This window comes from Beta vulgaris, chromosome 9 (genome assembly GCF_026745355.1).
Source record: "Beta vulgaris subsp. vulgaris cultivar EL10 chromosome 9, EL10.2, whole genome shotgun sequence".
NCBI lineage: Eukaryota > Viridiplantae > Streptophyta > Magnoliopsida > Caryophyllales > Amaranthaceae > Beta > Beta vulgaris.
In genome coordinates this window covers 13,326,336-13,350,432 of record NC_079210.1, presented here as the reverse complement: position 1 = coordinate 13,350,432, position 24,097 = coordinate 13,326,336, and the positions used below count along the sequence as shown (strand labels likewise).

The window sequence follows — 24,097 nt, the reverse complement described above, 5'->3', positions numbered from 1 at the left end:
TGAACTTAAGAGAGTTTATAAAGTTTTATAGTTTTCACATTATATATGAAACATTTTAAGTATTCATAAAATTACTTCAATCTTAATTTTATTAACTTAAACAACTATTTTAAACATAGAAAAATAACTTTATGTTACTCCTTGTGTTAATTTAGAAAATCAGAAAACATTATCAAGTTTGTAAAAGATTAATAAAATACACTAATTAATTAATGTGGCTAGTTTAGGAAGTTTATAAGTTTTAGCTTTTTAAAATAAAGGTAAAATAACAAAACTCATTAAAAAGGGAAGGGGGTCCTCTTTTACTGATTCTTTGAATCAGTTTCAAAAACAGAAAGGAAAGAAAAAGAAACGAAGGAGGGAGAAAGACAGAGGAGCACGAAGAGGAGGAAGGGAAGGAGGTTTGGGCTGGCGGTGGTTTTGGCCGGCGACAGACGAGGGAGGGTGTTGGGTCACGGCGCAGCAGCGGCTGCGAAGGAAGGAAGGACGAGGGTCGCGAGGAGGGCTGGCTGGGCGACAGAGTTGGGGCGAGGGTCGCGAATGGGGTCGCGATAGAAGGGAGGCTGGGCGCGGAGTTGGGTCGCGAGGAGCGGGCTTGGCTGGGCGCGGAAGTGGGGCGGTTTTTGTTGCGGTGGTTCGAAGTTTTTCCGGCGGTTCTGGGTTGGTGGTAATGGTGGTTTTGAAATTTTATTTTTGTTTTACCTCTAAAAATCAGAATTTCAGAAATTAAAGAGGGAGAGAGAGAATGAAGCAAACCTTTGAAGTGGTTTTGCTTGAGGAATCTGATGAGATTGAAGTCACTATTTATAGAGGGATTTGGTCAGAAATTTTCAAGCTTGGTTAAGTCTCCATTAATGGAAGCTATGGTGTAGGGAGGTGAAGCTATCCCCTAAAATCTGATATTAGTTGGGAAGATTAAATTTTACTGACAAGTATTGCAAGTTGCTGAACTAATTAATTTACTGTTGAATGCTGATTTTTTTTTTTTGAAGAAGAGGAAGGAGGGAGGGAGACGTGAAAGAAGCTGATTTTCACTCTCCTTTTTTTTTTTTGTTTTGTTTTAACTTTTCTTTTTGGTACAAGACACATGGACTTGAACTATGGACTAATGTTTGGGCTTGGATTACCAATGTGGATGGACAATGAACCAAGGTATCCATAAATCAATTTAAAGAGTTTGATAATAAAATGAATAATAAGTAAATTATTTAGTTGAAACTTGTTAAAATAAATCAAACTAAATTAAATTATTATTTTAATAAACGCAGTTGACAAATGAAATCTCATTATCACAAAATAATTTTTAAGCAAAAATAATATTAAATCTTAATAAATAATAATAAAATAATCTTTGAAAATTTGGGGTATTACACACGTCGGCGCAGAAATCGGTACAGTCGTCCGACTTCTGCCAGGCGTTGAACCATTCCTCCTGAGAACGAGAAACGGCCGCTTGGGCTTCCTTCAGTTGAGCCTCGGCCGAGGAGAGTTTGAGCCGAACCTCTTCCAAGTCCTTCTCGGCCTGAGCTTACTTGGTCTCGGCCGTAGCTTTGGCGGACTCAGCGTTGTCTTTGGCAAGAGTAAGGTTGGTCCTTTCGACCTGCCAGTCCTCCCTCTCTTGCTTCCAGGTCGCCTCGCCATCATCAATTTTTTGTTGGCCTCCTCCAAGCGGAGCTCGGCCAGACGCTTAGCTTCCTTGGCCTGGTAGACCTCATCGAATGCTTCCGAGCCGCCTCCTTCAGGCTCTGAACCTCCTGCACCAGTGTGACCGGTCCTCGGCTACCTTGGTCATCCGGATGGAAAACTGCAAAACAAAGACAAGTTAGAAAATAAAAATGAAAAAGTAAAAGGAGGAGTAAGGCTAAGGTACTTACATCCATCCAGGAGCGAAAGAGTTCGCTCGATTCGTTTCTCCCATTCACCGCGTTGATATGATCTCGGTCGGTTTGGGTAACCAGTATTTCCAGGGCACTGGCAATCCGTTCTTTCTTGTCCGTCTTGGACATTTGAGTAAAGGGGACCGGCGCCTCGGATAAGGTCTGCTCGGTGTGCGAGGTCCCCTGTACGTGGCTTGGACTTCGAACCGGCTCGAAATCCTCTGGGTGAAGGGAAATGTGTGTCCCCTCGTCCCCAGAAGCCGGGCGGGGGCTATTCACCTCAACAGAAGGCTCTTGCCTTGCCTTCTTGGCCGAGGCCTCCTTCTCGGCTCGGGCCTTCGCCAAAGCCTTCTCCGTCATTTCCACCCTCTCTTCAGTGCGCTCCTTGCGCTTTCTCGGCTTGGGATTGGAAGGATCCTGTAAAACATATGAAAAGTTGGTGAGAACAAGGAAAGAAGGATTAAACCGGGTCGGATAGAGAAGTATCTTACCTTTGGCTTAGAAGGCTTGTTAATCTTATTCGCCTTCATCTCGGCCCAATCCGAGCAGCCTTCAGAGCGGCGGAGGTTAGTCGTTCGGCCATGTCCGGGTCTGTTTCCTTTATGTAAGCAAGAGAAGCCTCTGTAAAAAGACAAACAGTTAGCAAAATATAGCAAATAAAGCAAAAACAAGTCAACCGAACCCCCCTTGTTGCCGAATTACCCTTGGGAAAAGCCGGGCTCAGACCAAACGCGGCCAGGAAGTGCTCATCTTTAAAGAACTTGCAGCTCGGGAGCCAGTTCCCCGCTACAAAAACTTCGCCGCCGTCCACTATTTTAGCCTCTAACTGCATATAGCAGCCACGGCTTCGTCTTCCGACAACTCGGGCACTTTGAAATTGAGGCAGTGATTTGGGTCGTCAGATGGAGGCACGATTGGGATGCCCCATTCTCCCCCATAGTAGACGAAGGCGAAGCACCGGCGAAACCCCTTTTGAGAAGTGGGTAAGTCAAGAACAGTTCGGTAGCCTCGCCGAGCTTGGAAACACCACCACCAGGTCCGTGATCCCCCGCTGGCATTTCAAAAAGCTTATACAAATGGCGCCAGAGTGTGAGGGTCGGCCTAACGCCGATGATATCACATATTACCTGAACCGCCAAGATTCCTCCCCATGAGTTTGGAGAAAGCTGACCCAGGCATAGGTTATAAGCATTCAAGATATCCTTCTCAAACGGGGTCAGCGGGAATCTTAAGCCCATCTCCATGGCCTTGTAATAAAAGGCGGTACATCCAGGGGTGGGCTCAGAATAGTGTGACTAGCATCGGGTCGGACCAGTATGTAGGGGTCCTTTATTTGGAACTTCGCTGCTTGGCCTCGGGCATCCTCCATTAAGGCCTTTATTAATGAGGGAAGTGGAAATTTTGCTCCCGGACCGCCTTTGGGGTCGATCTCCGGATACGCGAGCCGACCCGATGTAGAAGCTTCGCCTTCCTCTCCCGGCATAGCTATCCTAACTACACCATCAGACAAATATTTGTCTAAGTAACTCCTCGAAGAAGGATAGGCCAGGGACACCTCCCAGGGTAGGGGATGGTACCCTCGGCCTCCTCCTCCTCGGCTTGCGAAGGAGTACTTGGGAGGGAAAGCGCCTCAGGCACGGCCGAGGGATCCGGGCAACTTATTAAAGTTGACACCAAAACCATTCCCATACCCCTCACTTCCTCGGCTAAATTATAAGGAGGTGAGGGAGGGGGTGTCACTGACTCGGACGAGCTCCCCATTATTTATCAACAGAAGGGGGTCGGCCGATTTTATTAAAGGAAAGAGAAGAAAACTTAGTGAAAAAACAAAACGAGTGCGTACCTGGTCGGACGAGAAGGATGGAGCCCGGACTTAGAGAGAGAAAATGAGCTAAAGTAGAGAGAGAGAGCAGAAAACTCAAATTTAGAGAGAGAGAGAGAATTGTAAAAGTGACAAAAATCTCTCCCTCTCTCCTACTTATAGGCAAAATCCTCGGTCCCCGTGCTCCACGTCATCTCTTGGACCGGGCCTTGTGTCTTCAACACCTTAATGGGCCTCCCAACTACCCAAAACTGTTCAAAAGGCACAACTCCTCGGAATATCAATCGTCACAAAAGTCATCAATAACCAGAAGTTGAATCGCCACCATGTTTTCAAGCACCCCAATAATCCACCGTTGCCACGTGGCATTTGGGTTCCCAAGAAGCTATTAAGTTCACCAGCTCAATATTGCCAGTTCATCAGCTCAAGGTTACCACTCGGTCACCTCAGCCAGTGGTCCAAAACCTTAGGCACCGGCTCGGACAAGCATGGGGCTCATTGGCCCCTCATCCGAGCCGCGTCCAACTAGCTCAGCCCTTGGAGGCACTCCTCCTTGGTTGAGTAAGTCTCCTAAGTCCCAGATTGACTTAGCGAGAGCAGGCACCGGCTCGGACAAGCATGGGGCTCATTGGCCCCTCATCCGAGCCGCGTCCAACTAGCTCAGCCCTTGGAGGCACTCCTCCTTGGTTGAGTAAGTCTCCTAAGTCCCAGATTGACTTAGCGAGAGCAGGCACCGGCTCGGACAAGCATGGGGCTCATTGGCCCCTCATCCGAGCCGCGCCCAACTAGCTCAGCCCTTGGAGGCACTCCTCCTTGGTTGAGTAAGTCTCCTAAGTCCCAGATCGACTTAGCGAGAGCAGGCACCGGCTCGGACAAGCATGGGGCTCATTGGCCCCTCATCCGAGCCGCGTCCAACTAGCTCAGCCCTTGGAGGCACTCCTCCTTGGTTGAGTAAGTCTCCTAAGCCATAGATTGACTTAGCGAGAGTAGGCACCGGCTCGGACAAGCATGGGGCTCATTGGCCCCTCATCCGAGCCGCGTCCAACTAGCTCAGCCCTTGGAGGCACTCCTCCTTGGTTGAGTAAGTCTCCTAAGTCCCAGATTGACTTAGCGAGAGCAGGCACCGGCTCGGACAAGCATGGGGCTCATTGGCCCCTCATCCGGGCCGCGTCCAACCGGCTCGGCCTAAGGAGGCCCTCCTTGATTGACTTGGCGAACGAGGATACCGGCTCGGACAAGCATGGGACTCATTGGTCCCTAGTCCGAGCCGTAAAGTAATCACACCCCTCCATTTCTTGACGAGACCGGGTCGGCACTCAAGCCACCCCTCTCCTCGAGGAGACCGGGTCGGCACTCAAGCCACCCCTCTCCTCGAGGAGACCGGGTCGGCTCTCAAGCCACCCCTCTCCTCGAGGAGATCGGGTCGGCACTCAAGCCACCCCTCTCCTCGAGGAGACCGGGTCGGCTCTCAAGCCACCCCTCTCCTGGAGGAGACCGGGTCGGCACTCAAGCCACCCCTCTCCTCGAGGAGACCGGGTCGGCACTCAAGCCATCCCTCCCCTCGAGGAGACCGGGTCGGCACTCTAGCCACCCCTCCTCCTTGAGTGGACTGGGTCGGCACGTGCCCTATTTTCCTGCCTAAGAAGCAGGTCAGCCTGGGTTCCAAACTATCTAGGTTCCACCACGAACGGGAAACATGTCAGCAAGGCCTCGATATTTCCCATTCCTGGCGTGGGGCTAATTGTTTGGGCTTATTTCCTGGTTTAGGCTTACCAAGGATAATCCAGCCCAATAAATGCCTTAGAGCCTCCAGTGGGCCCCACCTGTGATGGTGCATCCCAGCTGTCAGTGCCCCCAGCTGGCCTACAGTTGGGATATCCCCAGCACTATAAATATTCAACCCCCTCATCAATGAGAAGGTATTGAATTCTTACCTAACAAACCAGAGCATCTCTCTCTAGACTTTATCTCTCTAAGCTTGATCACTGACTTGAGCGTCGGAGAGGCGATCCCGAAACAACCCCCGGGGCAGTCTAACCGTTACTTTTGCAGGATTCCAGCGTACGGACTTTGAACTCAGGACATTCGAATCTGACCCGGTACTCCTAAGCAAAGGAATCAGAACCCTTAATTTCTAGACAGAAACACTAACAAAATCAAAACATCATCAAACTATTACAGTATAAATAGAATTAAAAACAATAATAATTGTTATCAAAAAAAACAAACCCAAAATATTGATTGAGATTTAAGGTTTAGGATCAGAAGACTCAAAGAAAGCCAATTTGTAGTCCGCAATTTGTCCCCCAAATATGTCAATTTGTTGAAAAAAAATTTACGCACAAATTCATCAATATACTCCACTATTATCAAAAACTCAACAATTGGCTTTCTTTATGAATCTGAATCGGCTCTACAATGGCGAAAATCGAACCGGAGAAGCCAAATATGAACAGCAAAGCTTCTTAGAAATCGGAATTGTTGACGACGGAAGTAATTTTTCGAAATCAGATCTCATGGGTGCGAAAATGGGGTTGGGTGGTGGAGAGATTAATCGCGAGTGAGGTTTTGGTGGTCGTGGGTTGCAGCTTGGCGAGGAATGAGAAAGAAAATGAGGGAGATTATGGTGAAGGAGGAGGGCGAAGGAGCGGAGAAGGCAAGGGCATGGTGAGGACGAAGGAGCAGAGAAGGCAGGGCATGGGGAAGAACATGGAAGAAGATTTTACAAATACCATATTTATTAAGGTGGGAATGCCCCAATTTTACAGATTTTATAACAGAACCGATAGGTGGTGGGAATTTATAAGGTTTGGGAAAGAAAAGGTGGGAAAATAAAAAAAATAAAAAAATTGAAAAGGTGGGAATTTACAAATACCATATTTATTAAGGTGGGAATGCAAATTCAGAATAAATTGACTTTACAAACTTATGTACTTCGTATATAAATTTAGTAATTGTTGGTATAGATATATTCTAAGGATTTTTATTACTGATGCTCAATGTGTAGCTAAGAAGTATAGAACTCATATGATGTAATTTACTTTGTATTATGTTTGCTCTTATTCTGGAAAACAAAAACTGGAAGAGCCAATTATGTAACACATCAAAGAATTTTAGTTAAGTTTTTATTTTATCTTATTTTGGTAAGTAAGAAAATTTCATTAAACACCAAAAACATACACCCAAATCAACCAAGGGGAGACAACTTCTAGGAAGGACTCTCACCCAAAACAAGGAAGACTGCAAGAACAAAACCAGCCTAGAAAGGCTAACAGACAAATACAATACTTCAAACAAAAGCAAACTCACAAGCTCTCAATCCATGCCCTATTATGGGTGCTACCTTTTTTTCTCAAAATATGTATAATCCTATGCTTTACACTGAATTGTATAAGTTGTACAGTAGAATTCACAGGGACAGAACCTTGCTCCCAATGATTCTTGATCCTCGCTAACCACACGACCAAGCTTGGGAAAAGTTTTTTCATCATCTATATTGAACGTTTCCGGAACATTAACTCTTAGCATTGTAGAACTTGGTGAGCAGGAATATAAACCACAGCTGTGGACTGTATTGAAGGGTTTGTCGCCCACTGAAGGCCTGCTTTTTTAGCTGATTGTTTCACGAGGTATGATTTGGAAACGTCTCACTTATATATAAAATGGAGTTCCTGCAGCAGATGGAAGGAAGTTCCGTTCTGTCCAATAGTAGAATACATCCTAAATACAAGTGTAGGATCTACCCGTCCGCTCCATGTGTGACCCTTGACCAAAGAACGTAAGCAGTAATAGGAAGCCAAAGATTACCATTTTATCATTAATACGACCCCAAACGTTCCCATTTATATCAGTCACCGCTTCACCAATGCTACTGCCCATATCATTAAGAATGTTAGCAACGCCTAAACTCATGTACTCCCTTAAACAAAAAGCAACATACTCTTTCTAAACTAACCCAACCGATGGGCAGCCCCGTTTCTGAGATTTTGGAGGCCCAAGGGCGAGCCTACATATTAGGGCCCTGATTAAGTCCAAGTTTTTTGAACGTTTTATTTTTCGGTCTAGACCAAAAAAACAATTTTTTGGTCCGAAATTTTTGAAAAAGACGTTAAAATAAGGAGGTAAGTACTTGATCAGTTAATATGTCAATCAGAAAACCCAAAAAAAAAAATTGAAAAGATGCACAATTAAATGATTAATAAAGAAATTCCAAATAAAGTTACAACCATCGAAAGACCAAAGGCGGAAAAATTTAACCTGGACCGAAATAAAGTGATAAAAAATAATTTAAATTTATATTAGATAATATCAAAATTTTATTAAAAAAAATTATGGATTAAAGGTCTGTTCTTTTGATTAATTTTTGCATTATTTTAATAAAATATCATGAACTACTCTAGACTTATTCAGAACAAAAAAATAGGGTAAAATTAAATTTATCATTTTGTTAATAGTTTAGATTACACTTATTGATTAGAGTAAAAAGACCCGCTTCTCTGTGGATTCGACCCTACTTCCCTATCTACTTTAATTAGAGATTTAGGTTATTACTTTTGATTGGTGATATGACTTTAGCCTGTCAGTTAGCAATACTATATTTGCTACATAAACGTCTTATTCACGCTGCTTAATGGATTAAAATTTTTATCAACTCATAAGTGAGACAAGTAGGTTGCAGTTGCTTTTTTTTCATCACTTAACAAAGACAATGGAGGAAGAATATCAGATTGGACAACGTTGAATATTTCTTGTCCAGCACAAGTGCATATTCACTCTCTAACAATCTCAATAAATCCACAATCTAGTGGCTGTTTTGGCCTCCATAGATTAGAAACTCTATGAGAACTACTCACCAAGTAATGGCTTAAGGAAAACTAATAGTCTAGATATTGCAATTTCTCAAATCAATCTGCTAACAGAAACTTTCTCCAAATCAAAATAAGATTCCAACCAAACACTAAATAAAATACACAATCTGAAGATAAGCCCTCAAATTATCAACAACAACCCCAGAATTACTTCGAGTTATTTATATTATTAAATTAAATGCACAAAACAATACATAAAAACATAAACCAAACCACAGATTTTACAAGAAATTACTTCGAATTTGTGTTTATAACAACCAAATAAACTACTACCAACAATATCAAATCATCATAAACTGCATTTTTGAACAATTTCAACCAAAAATTTCAAGCAAATTAATGTACTTCAATTTAATTAATGTACTTCAAATTCGAACAATTTCACACAAATTCACAACAATTTCGACCCATTTCAACCAAATACACAGCATGTTCGAACAATTTCGAGCAAATAAATGTACTTCATTTTCGAACAAATTCAAGCATACATACAGCAATTTCGTTCCAACAATTCAATTGGTAAACCCGCACTCACAATTTCGAACCACCAAAATTCACCTTCTTCAGATATAAAGGGTTGCCTGCTTTCCACGACCTACTTCTGAACGCCACCAACAGCAACGTCCTTCGCCGGCGTCAATTACAGCAGCAGCAGCAACGACCAAAGCCCCAGACCGCTGGCGGGAGTGATTTGGGCCGTCGAAATGTGGAAGGGTTTGGGTATGAATGGAGGGAAGAAAATTTGGGTTTTTTTTTAGAGCAAAATCGTGGATGAGGAGTATATTGAATTGAAATCGAGAAAGAGGAGGAAAAAAAAACCTGACATTTCATTTCCAATTGGGCGGCGGTTTGATTGGGCGGCGGTTCAAACCGCCGCCCATATACAATTTGAACCGCAGCCCAATTGAACCGCCGCCCAATTAATTTTATTTTTTTTGAATATTTTGGGCTGCGGTTTGGTTTGAACCGCAGCCCATATACAATTTCTGATGATCTTGCCAATTCTAATCAAGCAAATTATAGAAGACGTTATGAAAGGCGTAGACAAGCAAACCGTATGATGGATCAGATGATGGATGGCTTCATAATGGCCAATCCAGCTGAAATATACGCCGCGGTTAATCAAGTTCCTAGGGAACTCAGGATTCTAGTTCCAATAGATCGTGAAAGTGGACACGACTGCTTATGGAATGATTACTTTGCAGATAATCCTGTCTTCCCTCCAAATTATTTCCGCCGAAGATTTCGCATGCAAAAATATGTCTTCCTCCGTATAGGGGAAGTCTTAACTACTCGTAATGAATTCTTCAAACATAGGCCAGATGCCAGGTAGACTTGGTGCTTCTGGATTACAAAAGTGCACAACAGCTATACGATTGTTAGCATACGACACATCATTTGATTCAGTGGACAATCATCTACGAATTAGTGCGTCTCTTGCAAGAGATTCATTGCAACTTTTTGTTGAAGGTGTTGTCTCCCACTTTAGTGATGAATATCTGAGACAACCTACTGAAATAGATTATTATTTGCAGCTGAACAATGGGGATCACCTGATGGGTTGTATTGATTGCATGCACTTGCAGTGGAAAAATTCCCCGACTCAGTATAAAGGAATGTATTCTGGAAGACCTGGTAAGCCGACATTGATTCTAGAAGCCATTACCTCATATGATTTGTGGATTTGGCATGCTTTCTTGGGAACACCAGGTAGGTGGTGATGATATTAACGTTCTTGATAGATCTCCATTGTTTAACGATGTTTTTGAAGGTCGTGCACCTCCAGTTAACTATGTTGTAAATGACAACCAATACGATATGGGATATTACCTCACCGACGGTATATATCCTCGGTGGGCAGCTTTTATACCCAGAATAAACCTTCCACGGAATCAGAAGAAAAGTCTTTTTGCCCAATGTCAAGAGGGTTTACGAGAAGATGTGGAACGTGCATTTGGAGTATTACAAGCTCGATTTGCTATAGTTCATCAATCTGCTTTAGCTCATGATAGAGAGATGTTAGGGAAAATAATAATCGCTTGCATTATTATTCATAACATGATAGTTGAAGATGAACGAGATTCATATTCCCGTCATTATGATCCCAATGATTATGAGGAACCTCCACGTCCTAGTTCATGTCATCAAAATACGCCAAATGTCGATGAACCTTTTAGATACAAAACTAGTGAGAATCGCATTGCAAACTTGCAAACATATATGACTAATAGAGTTCGAGTTCGTGACAACCCCATGCATGATCACTCAAGTCAGACCTAGTGGAAAATATTTGGATGAAATTCGGAGAAACCATGCTTTAATTAAGGCGTAGTGTTGTTTTATTTTAACAGCTTCGGTGTTAATCTATTTAATAATATGTTGTCTTTGATGCTCTTGTTTAATGCATTATTAATAAAACATCTATTTTCTACAATGAAATATGATTCAAGTGTTAATCATTCGACTTATATATATATATAATATATATATATATATATATATATATATATATATATATATATATATATATATATATATATATATATATATATATATACACACACACACAAGTTTCATGCACTATTCAAGAAGTTGTTAAATGCAAAATATAATTAATATGGAAAAATCCAAGAGGATTTGTCTAGTTTTCAACTTCATTAAAAGAAATAATTCATTCATATAAAAAAGGATAGTTATGAATCAATGAGTCTATATAAGGAATTTCTTAAAGTTAATTCTAAATGAGTCATTATCATTACCTACCTTAAAATTAAAAATAATCATATGAAATTAAATAAGAAAATCTAATTAATCTGCTACTTTTTATAAGTTTATATAATCAAACTTTAATTCATAAATGCTAAAGTTATTATGGGGAGATGAAGATCAAGGAGCGTTATGATGAAGACAAGATTGAAGATTATTATAGACGTTCATTAGTGCTGTAATAGATTTTGTAATAACTAGTATTATAAATAGTTATTAGACCACTCAATTAACAAAAAAATATGGAGATATTTATGCATGGTTTTCATAAATAATTTCATAAGTCATTTATTTTGAATAACATGAGCAGCCAATGTTAGAATATTGCATAGACCTAATATATCATAATATCAAATCGAAGGAAAAATTATAAATCTAGCTGAGTTTAATCGTATGATGATCCAACTTACATTTATAAAAAAAATTATTTGTTGTCCATAATCTTCAAATGGATTTAATTTACAAGTTGACATAATTAGATAAGTAATTGTGTATATCACAATTGATTTTAGGCCATTCAAAGTGTCTAATTTAAATGGCCAAATTTCGTTAAGCAAAACACATAACCTCCAAAGTCCATTTCAAATTGACCATTCTACTCAAAATAAAATAATAATCTTATAAGAAGATTTTTAAAATTTACATTAAGAATACTACTTCTTAGAAATCCTATTAACCAAAAAGGTCATCAGTTAGGAAATAAGATCAGTATTACTAATTGGAGTGATTACTTCAACCTTAATTAGTATCACTATTGAAGTGGTTACCTCAACCTTATATGGTATCACTAATTAAGTGGTTACCTTAATCTTATTAGCATCACTAATTGACGTGGTTACCTCAACCTTAATAGGTATCGTAATTGGAATGAGAACCTCAACGTTACTTGGTATCACTAATCGATTACCTCGAACTTTAATGGTATCACTAGTTGAAGTGGTTATCTCAACCTTAATTAATATCATTAATTGGAGTGATTACCTCAAACCTATTTGGTATCACTAAGGGGGTGTTTGGTTCACAAAATATAAGTATGAGGTATGGGTTTAGAATGGGCTAAACCCATACGTAGTGTTTGGTTAGTAAAATTTTGATTTTAAAACTAATACCTTAAACCCATGAGGTATGGAGTTTAGAAACCCATGGGGGATGGCTTTGGCTCATACTAACCCAACGTATCATTAATTATTTAAGATAAAACATCTTGTTGCACAGAAATAAAAAGGAGCGTTGTTCATCCTCGTCCCCGTGATACTGCCTAGTGGCCAAAGCCCTAAACTCTATGTACTCCATTATTCTCTCTAGTCTCTTCTACTGCAATTTTTTTTGTCTATAATTCTTAAGTGCTTATTAGTGCTAGTATTGGTTAGGATATTGATAGTGATTCTGATTGAAAATTTGTAATCTGTATACTAAAATATGCAACTATTATTAAAGTCGCAATCATAACTGTATTCCATACTTTCTACCATTCCACTATTTGCAGCAAGTAATAAAAGTCAATGTATAAGTAAGAAGAAAGGAAGAGGGTTGTTGATAAGAATTGGTACCAATTGAACATATTATTTGGTTTGATGGTGTATTGGTGATATCGAATATGGTGGTATATTGGTATTAGTGCTCTATATTATGGTGGTCTTAGTGCTATGTTTTTGTGTTCTATATTACTTCTTGTGTGTTAGGTTCTTGATATTAGTGCTATTTTTTTTTACAGAATAAAAAGTGCATATATATTATGTGACAATTCTAAGTAGAAGATTTAGTAATATATGACTACTAGTCTTGTAGAATTTCAGATTTATTCTTATTTTTGTTAATTCATTAAAGTTAATACTCACAACTACTTATAATTATGTGATCAATTACAAAAATAATGGAAAAATGTGGATTATTCTTGAGAAGGAGGAGGAGACAAATGGAGCTACTTGTAACTTCATTGGTTATTATTAACTCTGCAACTATCATGTATCTAGAGCTATGTAGTATAGGTGTAAATCTACGTAGAATGCACCTAACTGATAAAAAACGTCGTAGATTAGATAATTTGAATGCATTGATCAAGGATAGTGATGTTGCTTGTAGGAGTGAATTGTGAATAAATAGATACACATTTAGTGTACTTTGTGGGATGGTTAGGGATATTGGTGGATTACGAGGTACTCAAAATATGAGCTTAGAAGAGATAGGAGCTATGTTCTTGTATACATTGGGCCATCATAAAAAAAAAAAAGGTCACAAGGAACGTATTTTCTTAGAAGTGGACAAAGTCTTAGTAGACAATTCAATCTATGTCTCCTTGCCTATCTAAAGTTACATCGTCATTTATACAAAAAACGTACCCCAATACCTTACGAGAGTAGCAGATGGAAAGATTTCAAGTAACACTTTATAATAAAAATTATTTTCTTAATTTATTAAACAAATAACATGTTGGGCATCTAAGTATATAAACCTCTACAAAAAAATTTATTGTAGAATTGCTTAGGAGCCCTAGATGGTACATTTGTTAGAGTCCATGTTGCAAATGAGGAGAGGAGACGATATCGAACAAGAAAAGGCAACCTTACAATGAATGTCTTAGGTTATCCACACCACTATGGAATTTGTGTTTGTCTTGCCTGGTTGGGAAGGAACTGCACATGATGGTCGTGTTCTACGAGACGCAATATCCAGACCTATTGGTTTAAAGGTACCTTAAAGTAAAGATTATAAAAGAATAATATAATTATTTGACAATGATCCCCTCAACTAACTATATCAAAATTAGTAATAAAACTTTTTTTTGTATTTCAAGGTTGTTACTATTTAGTAGATGCTGGCTACACCAATTGTGAGGATTTCTTGCACCTTATCGAGGACATCGCTATCACTTGAAAGAATGGGGGATCGACAACCAATAAGTTCAGAGGAGTACTTCAATATGAAACATTCAAAAGCAAGGAATGTAATTGAGAGAAATTTTGGCTTGTTCAAAGGAAGATGGGGAATTCTAAGAAGTCCCTCCTTTTTTTCAATCTGCACCCAAGGTCGTCTAGTTAGTGCATGTCCTTTATTACATAATCTAATTCGAAAATGCATGCCCACAGATCTTGAGGTCGTCAAGGATATGGACGAGAGTGATAGTTCCGAGAGTGATGGATTATTATATCAGTCAAGTCCAATCATCAAATACTTGGACTACATTTAGGAACAACTTAGCAGAAACTTTGTTTAACTCATGGAGAGATCTAGATAGGCAGATATGGTGTTTGTTGTTTTATTTTTTTTGTAGCTCTTAGAATATTTGGTTTGATTAGAGCTGCGAGTTTGTTTTCATAAAATCCAAGCCAGATGGATGTTTTCTTTTCAAGTCTTAATGATGATTGGAAGAAAGAAGTGGTACTTGACTTATGAAGCCGTAATGCCTAGTTTTTGTAGAACCATATTAAGTAGTTGTTTTTTTGTTCTACAAATTTATTATGAGTGGACCTTTGTTAGAATTTTGGGAATAAGAGGACAATCTGGCATAATGATTTGTCTTGTAGTTGTGAACATTTGTAGTTTGGAAGCTTGTTTTTGTATTATATGCTCTAATCTTCTAGTATTTTAAAATTCTACAATAATGATTTCAGATAATTAAAGAATTGTATAAATAAAATAAAAAGATTAGAATTACTTTATAGTATCACAATTGATTGATTCAAAACAAGACATAAGACAAAATGTAATACTAATTTCATTCTTGATTCGAGAGACATTTTAAACCAAACACTAGGTATGGGGATCATTTTGATTCCAGAATTAAACGAAATACATGGTATATATTAGGAATCAAGTTCCAACCCCATACCACCCTTATTTCATTCCTGATTCCAAACCCATACCAACCTACGAACCAAACGCCCCCTAATTGGAGTGAGTACCTCAATCCAAATGGATTTGTATAGGAGAGTTATTTGTAGTCTATTCAAAAACCATGTTTCTTGTTTTTTGCGTCCCTAGTGGAATTGCCATTTAGGATTAGACACAGATCGGATTATGAAAGTTTTGATCCATTAGTGAATTCAATCCCGCAATGATTGGTACATAGTGCAATTTCAATGTTCAAACCTACCATATACAAATGATATATTGGCTCTATTAAATAAAAAATGGTTGAATGTGCATGTGTAAATTATGTATATTACTTTCTTATGAATAGCCATGATTACTTAAAAATGGAAAATAACGCATTTAGTAAGAGGTCGTTCTTTATAACGTAAGAGAAGACAAGTTCTAGACGTTCGTACCTCTTAACATAAGCCCCGAATCCTGTCTCATGTTACCAAATACTAGTTCTGAAAAGCCTTATAAATATGAAGTCATCACCATTTTAAATGATATTTCTTACATTTATAGTGAAACTTCAAATACAAGATGTCAAGCTATCATAGAAGGCATCATTATTTCAATATTACCACCTTGAGGATACATCTATCATAGAAAATGAGAGTAAAAACATCAAATAAAAGATGTCTAATAGCCTAGATGTTTTGACACCCACATAAAATCCTTGATTTTATCAAATCTTATAATTAATCTTTTGAGAGATACCAATACTTACCTTCATTTTCCATATCCATTTAATTTAACAAATCCACAAATCCAATATATACATATTCATACTAACTCAAGGTAAATGTTTCTTGAAGGATTTGACATTTGACTAATATGACAATTGCTAATAATAGATTATGATTGATAATGAAGATTGATTAGTTTAATTATTAAATGGTCATAGTAATTTACTATAAACAAACTATGATACGTTGGCTTAATTAGTTTAGGCATACTGAACTATGATCGAGTTATATAGAGCTACTTGTATTAAGTTAATGGATTCGATACAACCAAATGCTCCATAAAGTCCAACAAAATTGCTTAATACGAAGACTTTATTGACCATCCTCCCATAGAAAAGTTGGATTTGATTGATGATCCAACCTGTACACGTAAATTGGTCATCTTGTTGTATTTGAATGAGTATATTTAGTTGTTGCCAAGTACCCAGAGCCATAGGACAAAAGCGAAACAAATTTTGTGAGGTTTATATCTCCTGATTGCATGGGATTCCCCCCTTTTTTGAAGTTGTTCTTTTGTGGCCAAATGATCGTAAATAAGTTTTCATATGAAGAACTTCCATTTAGGAAGATTAGGAAGATACCAAAGGATCTTGGAAACCTTTGGTTGGAAGAAGATGACAAGGAGTATTAGAAACCTCATTAGAAAGAAAAGTGTAGGCAGAATTAGTAGCGCAAATGCCTAAAATATGGTGCTTCCAAACCATATAATCATCAGAAGAAACTTGAAAAAGCTCCATAGCAAGGATATCTTGAGCATCCGAATGTTTGAAGAAGTTTCTGACAAGAGTTACCTTCCAAAGGTGGGTACCTACATAAAGTCACTAACTTTTGATTGCCGAATTTGTTGAAAGTTGATGTTACTTTTGGCTAAAGCCTAAAGGAGTTTTGCCATCGAGCCATTTAGCTTAGAAGGTATGCACCCTTGCTCCATTCCCAACCTTCCATATACAACCTTTAAATAGAAGTAATTAAGAAGACCTCAAAAATCCTAAGATCTCAAAAATACTCGCTTTATGTTTGAAAATTCCCGTTGATAAGGCTATGGGTTTGATAACAATGAACACTCTAAGTTAACAAAGAATTTGCCTTAGCATGCATTTGCTATACTTTCTTCATAAGATAGAATTGTTGAGAAGATGGATAGATCTTATACCCAATCCTCCCATCTCCTTAGGAAAAAGGTAGTTTCTCTTTTGACCCAATGAATACTTTGTCTCTCATTTGAAGCTCAAATAAACGAGCATAACATAGAATCTAACTTGTTAAAAACACCCAACAAAATATTAAAAGTAGAGAGCACATGTGAAATCTTACCAATTATAACCGTGTTTACGAGAATAATTTTTGTGGAATGAGAAAGCAAAAATGTATTCTAATTTAACAGTTTTTTAGTAAAGATATGTATAAGGAATTAGAAATGAGAAAACTTCCAACCTTGGGTATTAACCGAAATTCCTAGATGACTCCCTAAGGAATCCTTGTGTGACATATTCAGAATATCCTTAAGAACCAACTGCTCAGCTGTAGTATTATTAGTTTAGAGTATGTTAGAGCATATCCAATGGGTGCCTATGGTTTGTGGTCATAAATTATTTTATTACTTTCTCACTCTTCCACCTCATTCATACCCTACTCATTTCAATCGCATATATTTCTTACTCCCAATGGTTGCCCTCCAATTTTTAGTCATCACATTTCTCTCTCCTACTTTTTACAAACCCCATCATATTTCTCTCTCCTCCAATTCCACTATATTGTTATTTATGAATAATTTAATGTTAAAACACTGAATTTTGATGGTAATTAAATAAGACTTATTTATTAATTAACTTTAGATAATTTTTATTATATATATATATATATGAGAAACTTTTCAGCAGCATAGAGCGCGCCACATAGGATTGCCATGTCATCAAATTTTATTTTAATCTTTTATAAAAATAGAGTTCTGCATAGATTTAATACATACACATAAGGAGTTCTAGATAATCTAATATTAAAGTGTGATTTTGAACAACCTAAATTATTATATTATGTATATTGTGTATAACTTTTGCTACGTAATTCGGAGTATTATAATTTTTGTTCCATTGGATAGTGCTCGAAATAACTTTGAAATAAGATCCATTTACAATATAGTTCTACAACTTGTGAAATAGAGAGCGCCATATACGCTTGTCATATCATTAATTTTTATTTTTAATTTTTATAAATATAGAGTTCTACTACAAAGATTTAAAAGCACATAAGAAGTTTTAAAGAAGCTAAAATTAGAGTTTGATTTTGCATGAACTACCTAAATTATTATATTATGTAAATTGTGTATAACTTTTGCTACGTACGTAATTTGGAATATTATAAGTTTTGTTCCATTGGATAGTGTTTAAAACATGCTCCGAAATAAGATCAATTTACAATATAGTTCTACAACTTATGAAATAGAGAGCGCCACATAGGATTGTCATCTTATTAATATTTATTTTTAAATATTTTAAAAAATAGAGTCCTACATATATTTAAATACATAAAAGGTGTTTTTGATAACGAGAAATAAGATTTTTGTTTTGAATAAACAACCTAAATTATTATATTATATAAATTGAATATAATTGTTGCTACCTAATTCAAAATATTATAATTTTTCACCATTTGATAGTGCTTGACATATACTTCAAAAAAAGACCAATTTACAATATAGTTTTACAACTCATAAAAATATATTTAATTAGATGAATGATAAAGCATTATTTAATGCTTCTTTTAGATAAATATAATAATAGTTATAACTATAGTGTATTGTATGTGACTATAGCATTTTATCATATGTTCAACTTACATGATTAAACATATTATCCTTCAAAACCTCAGTCTAACGAGTCGGGATCCTCTAGAGTTTTAATGAAATTCTACAAGGTAGAGTTGTATATGAACTATACATTTTAAAATCAAGAGAGTGTATTGGTGAAACGCAGGAAATAATAAGGGGTGAATTTTGATGAGAAAAAATAGAGTGGGTTTTGGAAGACAATATATGAGCTAATGAACTTTTATTCTATGATCAATATTGTTCGAACTCTACATTTGTAGAGTTCTTTTAGAACTCTAGAGGATCCAAACACCAGTCTTACTCGACTGAACCAAAATAATTTAGTATTCCAACAAAAATTATTAAGGAAATTTTGTTGTTACAACAAAAATTAAAATCTATGGCGATATGATTAAAAAATTAGAGTATGATTTTACAAAAACAACCTTAGAATATTATAAAGAGCTCCACCTAAGCATGACATGTCATTCTCTTTAATTTTATTTTTAAAAAAAATAGTTGTTGAACCTAGATATAAATACAAATAAGGTGTTTTTAATAAGTGAAGATTACACTCTGATTTTGAATAAAAAAAACCTAAATTATTCAACTATGTAAATTGAATATAGCTTTTGCTACATAATTTATAATATTTTTTTTTACCATCGAGAGTGTGTGAAATATGTTTGAAAATAAGTTCCATATACAATATAATTGTACAACTTATGAAAATATAATTAGAATAATAACATATTATTTATTATTTATTTTAAATACATATAAAATTAACTATAAAAATAGCATATTATATGTAATAATAACAATTATGCTTTTCAAAATCATACTTTTAAAAATTAAGTTATATAAAGATAAAAAATACAAACATATAGTTTTGGACCTATAGCATACCATGATGACATAACATGAAGAATCAAATGAAAGTTTGTCAAAGACATTGCAAAGGTATTATGCAATTTACTAACTATTTTATTCCTAGAATATTTGTTGTATAAATAATTATTTATATTTTTGTTTTTCATATACATATATGTCATATCTTATTCTTTTCTCAATAAACTTAATGGAAATTAAGGTTCGAAAATAATAATCCGTGCAACGCACGGGCTTCAAAACTAGTCCTTTATATTGTGTAAAAAATTAATGAGTTTTCAGTGATAATTCAATTTTTATGATTTTTGTACTAAAATTTATTTAAACAAGACCTTGATTAAATATTTTACTTAAAAATCGACTTAATAAATTCATCTGGCCTTGTACTTTTGCATGAGCATTATAAATATAATGGAGTACTAGACTTTAAAATTTAATGACAATTTTAAATTATTAAGGTCATTTTTTATTTAATACCTTCACAGTAGAAAATTTCAATTTTATGAAATCTATTGTTTCCAATTAGTATTTTTGTACAAAATAAAACGTGTCTACATAATTATAACACCACTTCTTGTTTATATGGAGATATTTATGCACAATCTAAAGTTAAAATTTATAAAAATACTTTTAAATGATTAACAATAATTTAACCATGCAAACTAAAAATTACACATTTCCTACTTGTTAACACATAATTCTTAAGAGCCTCCCTAATAAAGTTGGCTATATATGTGGTGAGATTTCTAGGTTAGGAATCCATTGGGTTTCCTCATACCCCAAACATCACCTAAATACAAAAAATGGATAAGAGAACACAAGGAACTAGTAGATGATCAACAAAAAAAATATGTAAATAAAATGAAAATAAAAGAAGTTACCTCACGATATGATCAATGGTAGTCAAATTCGCGCTCACACTGCGTAGCACTAGCTAAAAACTGTTTTGTTACTTATCAAATGTTATGGTTGACTAATGAACCCGAGGGACGAGGTATTTGTGAAAATTTTAATTAGAGAAATTCACAAATGCTCGGGATACTTAGTCAATCGGAGATTTTGATGTCGAATGCTCTAATTAACTAGTCAACTCGATCATTTGTGAATAAATGCTCCGATTAGTCAACCCGAGCATTTGCGTGCATTGTGTTCCCTCCTAAGACCTAAAATGATTTTCAACCCTTATTAGTCCTTCGTCCCCTCTCTTTATTGTTTTTCTTCCTCACCAAGTCCCCCGCTCTCTAAATTGGACCCTCAAACCCTTGCATTGTAATCCTCCGCCGTCCTTCCCTTCATCATCCTTTGCTCCCTCCGTCGTCACTCCATCCATCATCGCTCCCTCCATCTTCCCTCTCTCCTAAGTCCTCTGCTCTCTCAATTGGTTTCAACGACCTCGATCAAGTCTGCCACAGTTCAATTGGTTTCAATAACCTAGCTCAAGTCCACTGCAGTTCAATAGGTTTGAATGACCTAGCTCAAGTCTGTCACCATCAATTGGTTGAATCACAAGGCGTCGACCTCGTTGTTTCTTTAACCTCCAAACTCCTTCAGGTTTTATTTTCTTTTAAATTCTAGGTTTTTCTAAGTTACTTTAACTAATTATAGGCTTTAGTCAAATTAGTTTCTTCAATCATTTCTCAAAGTCTTCCTTCATCATATTATAGATAATTTATGCCCTTAAAGCTTCACCAGTGTTCAACGCCTGATGTAGTCGAAATTATGCATCACCCTAAGCTTCGCCGGCGTTCAACTTGGCAAGGTCATTGCAATATTTCTTTTGCTAATGCCTGTTATTGTGTTATGCTATTTGGGGAACTGATAAGAAAATAAGGGATTTCGTATAGGTGGAGTCAGGTATTAGCTTGTGTAGCCGTGTTTTTATTTCGCCTACACGGGATGAGTGGGTATTTGACTACCTCATTGTAAAGGTTTTATTGAAAAATATTTTTGAAGTCGCCAACAAGTCTTTCAAGGAAGACTCATAAACCTACTTGAATATTGGAAAATCATAAGGACAACTTAGGAACTTCTCCAATGTAGATTTCCCCATCCCGACTCCATAGATGGTCAATGAACCATAGATTGAGTTCGTAGGTGAGGACATAAACACGGTCAGGAACCATGTTTGCCCATTGATGACCTCTAATAAATATCGATTCATGTCAAGTCTTATGCAGAAGAACAGCCAAATAATATTTTCATACACTTTAAAAATATATTAGTATAGGTTGGTTCAGAAAATACATAAAAAGACTATTTTTAGTAACATGTTATTATGAAATCAAATTACATGGAACCTAACAGGTTGTTCAAATTATCTGATTGATATTAGAACAGTTCTTGAGTTCTTGATTAGCAAACATAATCATGTGGGTGTTGAAAGCATTAAAAGGACAATCATGTAGCATGTATATGTATGCAAAATAAATAAATAAAAAGGAAAAGGTTAGAATGTACAAAAAGAACATTGTTATATTAAAGATCTACATCAAAAAAGAAATAGTTAATAACTTTAATATGAAAATAATGAATTTATTCAAGGACCCTCAGGATTATACCATCGCTTGGGTCCAGGAGATTGACAACCTTCGGGACGAGCACTCGTGAAGCCTGAAGATATGAACGTGTATGTAAATCTGAACCTTTGGGTCTGAATGTATGCATATCTGAAGATAAGGAATGGTAGTTTTATTAGACTTAATGGGTTGCCTTTATGGACTTTATAGGTGATTGGCTTCACCATACTCGGTGATTTGGGATTTTACGGATCTAATATGGACTAGCTTCGCTAGAATCAAATGTTTTGGGCCATTATGGACTCAGGGTAGACTAGTTTCGCTAGACTCGAGAATTTGGACTGCTACAGATGTAAGGTAGAAGTAGCAAAACTCGGAGAGTGCCTTTATGGTCTTAGGGATGACTAACTTGGCTAGGTATAAAGGGTGTCATTATGGTCTTAAAGATGACTATATTTTCTAGGCCAAAGAGTGCCATTACGGTCTTCAAGGGTGACTAGCTTCGCTAGGTCAATGGTGCCGTTATGGTCTTAAGAATGACTGCATTCGCTAGGTAAAGGGTGTTGTTATGGTCTTAGGGATGACTAGCTTTGCTAGGTCAAAGGGTGTTGTTATGGTTCTAAGGGTGACTAGCTTCACTAGGTCAAAGGGTGTCATTATCGTCTTTAAGGAATGCTAGCTTCACTAGACTTGATGGTTTGGACTTCGTCCTATATGGGTTTGGAAATGGACTTCATTATACTTAGAAATAAGTTGGGCCTTATATGGATCTTAGTTTGGACTTAGTCCTATATTGGTTCGAAGTTAGACTTGGAACTACACATGGGATTGACATTGGAAATGTACTAGGATTAGACTTCGATTGGAATAGATTAGGATTAGACTTCGATTGGAATAGATTGGGAATAGACTTAGATTAGGGTTCACATAAAGATGCAAATAGACCTAGATTTTGACATGAGATAGACTTATATGGGCCTAAGATGGACTCTAATGCTAGCGCGCCTAATATGACTACATGGACTCAAATTTATATGGACCAAATATAAATGCAAAATGGTCTTTAATGCATATGCGCCTAAAATGAATGCAAGTGGATTGAATTTGGTTAATTGAATTGGATCGAAGGTGCTTGGATTAGAATTTTCGAAATTCGTTTTTTGAAAGACACTCCTTGTTTTTATCCTTTATTAGGAAAAGATGATGGATAAATTTTGAAAACAAATGTATTTTTTAATGTTTGTATAATGATGATTAATAAATGTTTTCCAAAAAGGTAGAATAGAAGAGGGTGTAGGATTGATTGAATATGATTGGGTAGAATTGATAAGGAAGATTAGGCGCACCTTTGATCCGTTGAGCGAGAGCCCTTCCACACGGCACTCTGTTGGACATGAGGGAGAAGGTAGACATGCATGATGACTCAAACTCTACTATGATCATTTTTTTTTTCTCCAGATGCACTTTTTAGAATAGACTCAACCTTGCATGAAAAGACTGAATTCTATGCTTGAATTAGGTGAGACCCCTAAAATGACCACGCTTTTACACGAATGCAGGCGGACTGGACATAGGATTGACCACCATGACGACAAAAACTATGCGATGCATAGACTGCGTGCCACACAACATTGATGCGCGATACATAGTCATGCGTCTGGCGCGGGAACGAGGTGCCAGGCGCAACTTGATGCGCTTGGCGCACTAGCCCTCGACATATTTTTCTAAGATTTAGGCAAGATTTTGACCAATTGACGATCCTTTATATGTTTTTAGACGCGATCTTAGATGCATGCATAACAACAAATTTTGACAAGTTAATAACAAGCAAAAATCGCCATCACAAGCAAATGTCATATAACATGGATGCAAAAGTTCTCAACCTAAAGTCCAGTTATGCGTTTGAAATATGATTAGGTTTAGGTTAAGGCTGAAAAGAGTCCTTGACTA

General features: G+C 36.9%; 2 protein-coding genes across 2 annotated transcripts; one reads left to right on the top strand and one right to left on the bottom strand.

Moving 5' to 3' along the window:
- Nucleotides 1–1,701: 1,701 nt before the first annotated feature.
- LOC125493169 (uncharacterized) lies at nt 1,702–2,690 on the bottom strand. The gene is made up of 3 exons (XM_048636227.2): nt 2,369–2,690; nt 1,875–2,294; nt 1,702–1,804 (listed from the first exon to the last, which is right to left on the bottom strand). The coding sequence occupies exons 1-3, from the start codon at nt 2,405–2,407 to the stop codon at nt 1,739–1,741; spliced, it is 525 nt and encodes a 174-aa protein (XP_048492184.2). The 5' UTR covers nt 2,408–2,690; the 3' UTR covers nt 1,702–1,738.
- A 7,175-nt stretch (nt 2,691–9,865) lies between these two features.
- On the top strand, nt 9,866–10,847 carry LOC125493769 (uncharacterized). The gene is made up of 2 exons (XM_057392162.1): nt 9,866–10,277; nt 10,339–10,847. Exons 1-2 carry the CDS (start codon nt 9,866–9,868, stop codon nt 10,845–10,847), a joined length of 921 nt encoding a protein of 306 aa, XP_057248145.1.
- Nucleotides 10,848–24,097: the final 13,250 nt, after the last annotated feature.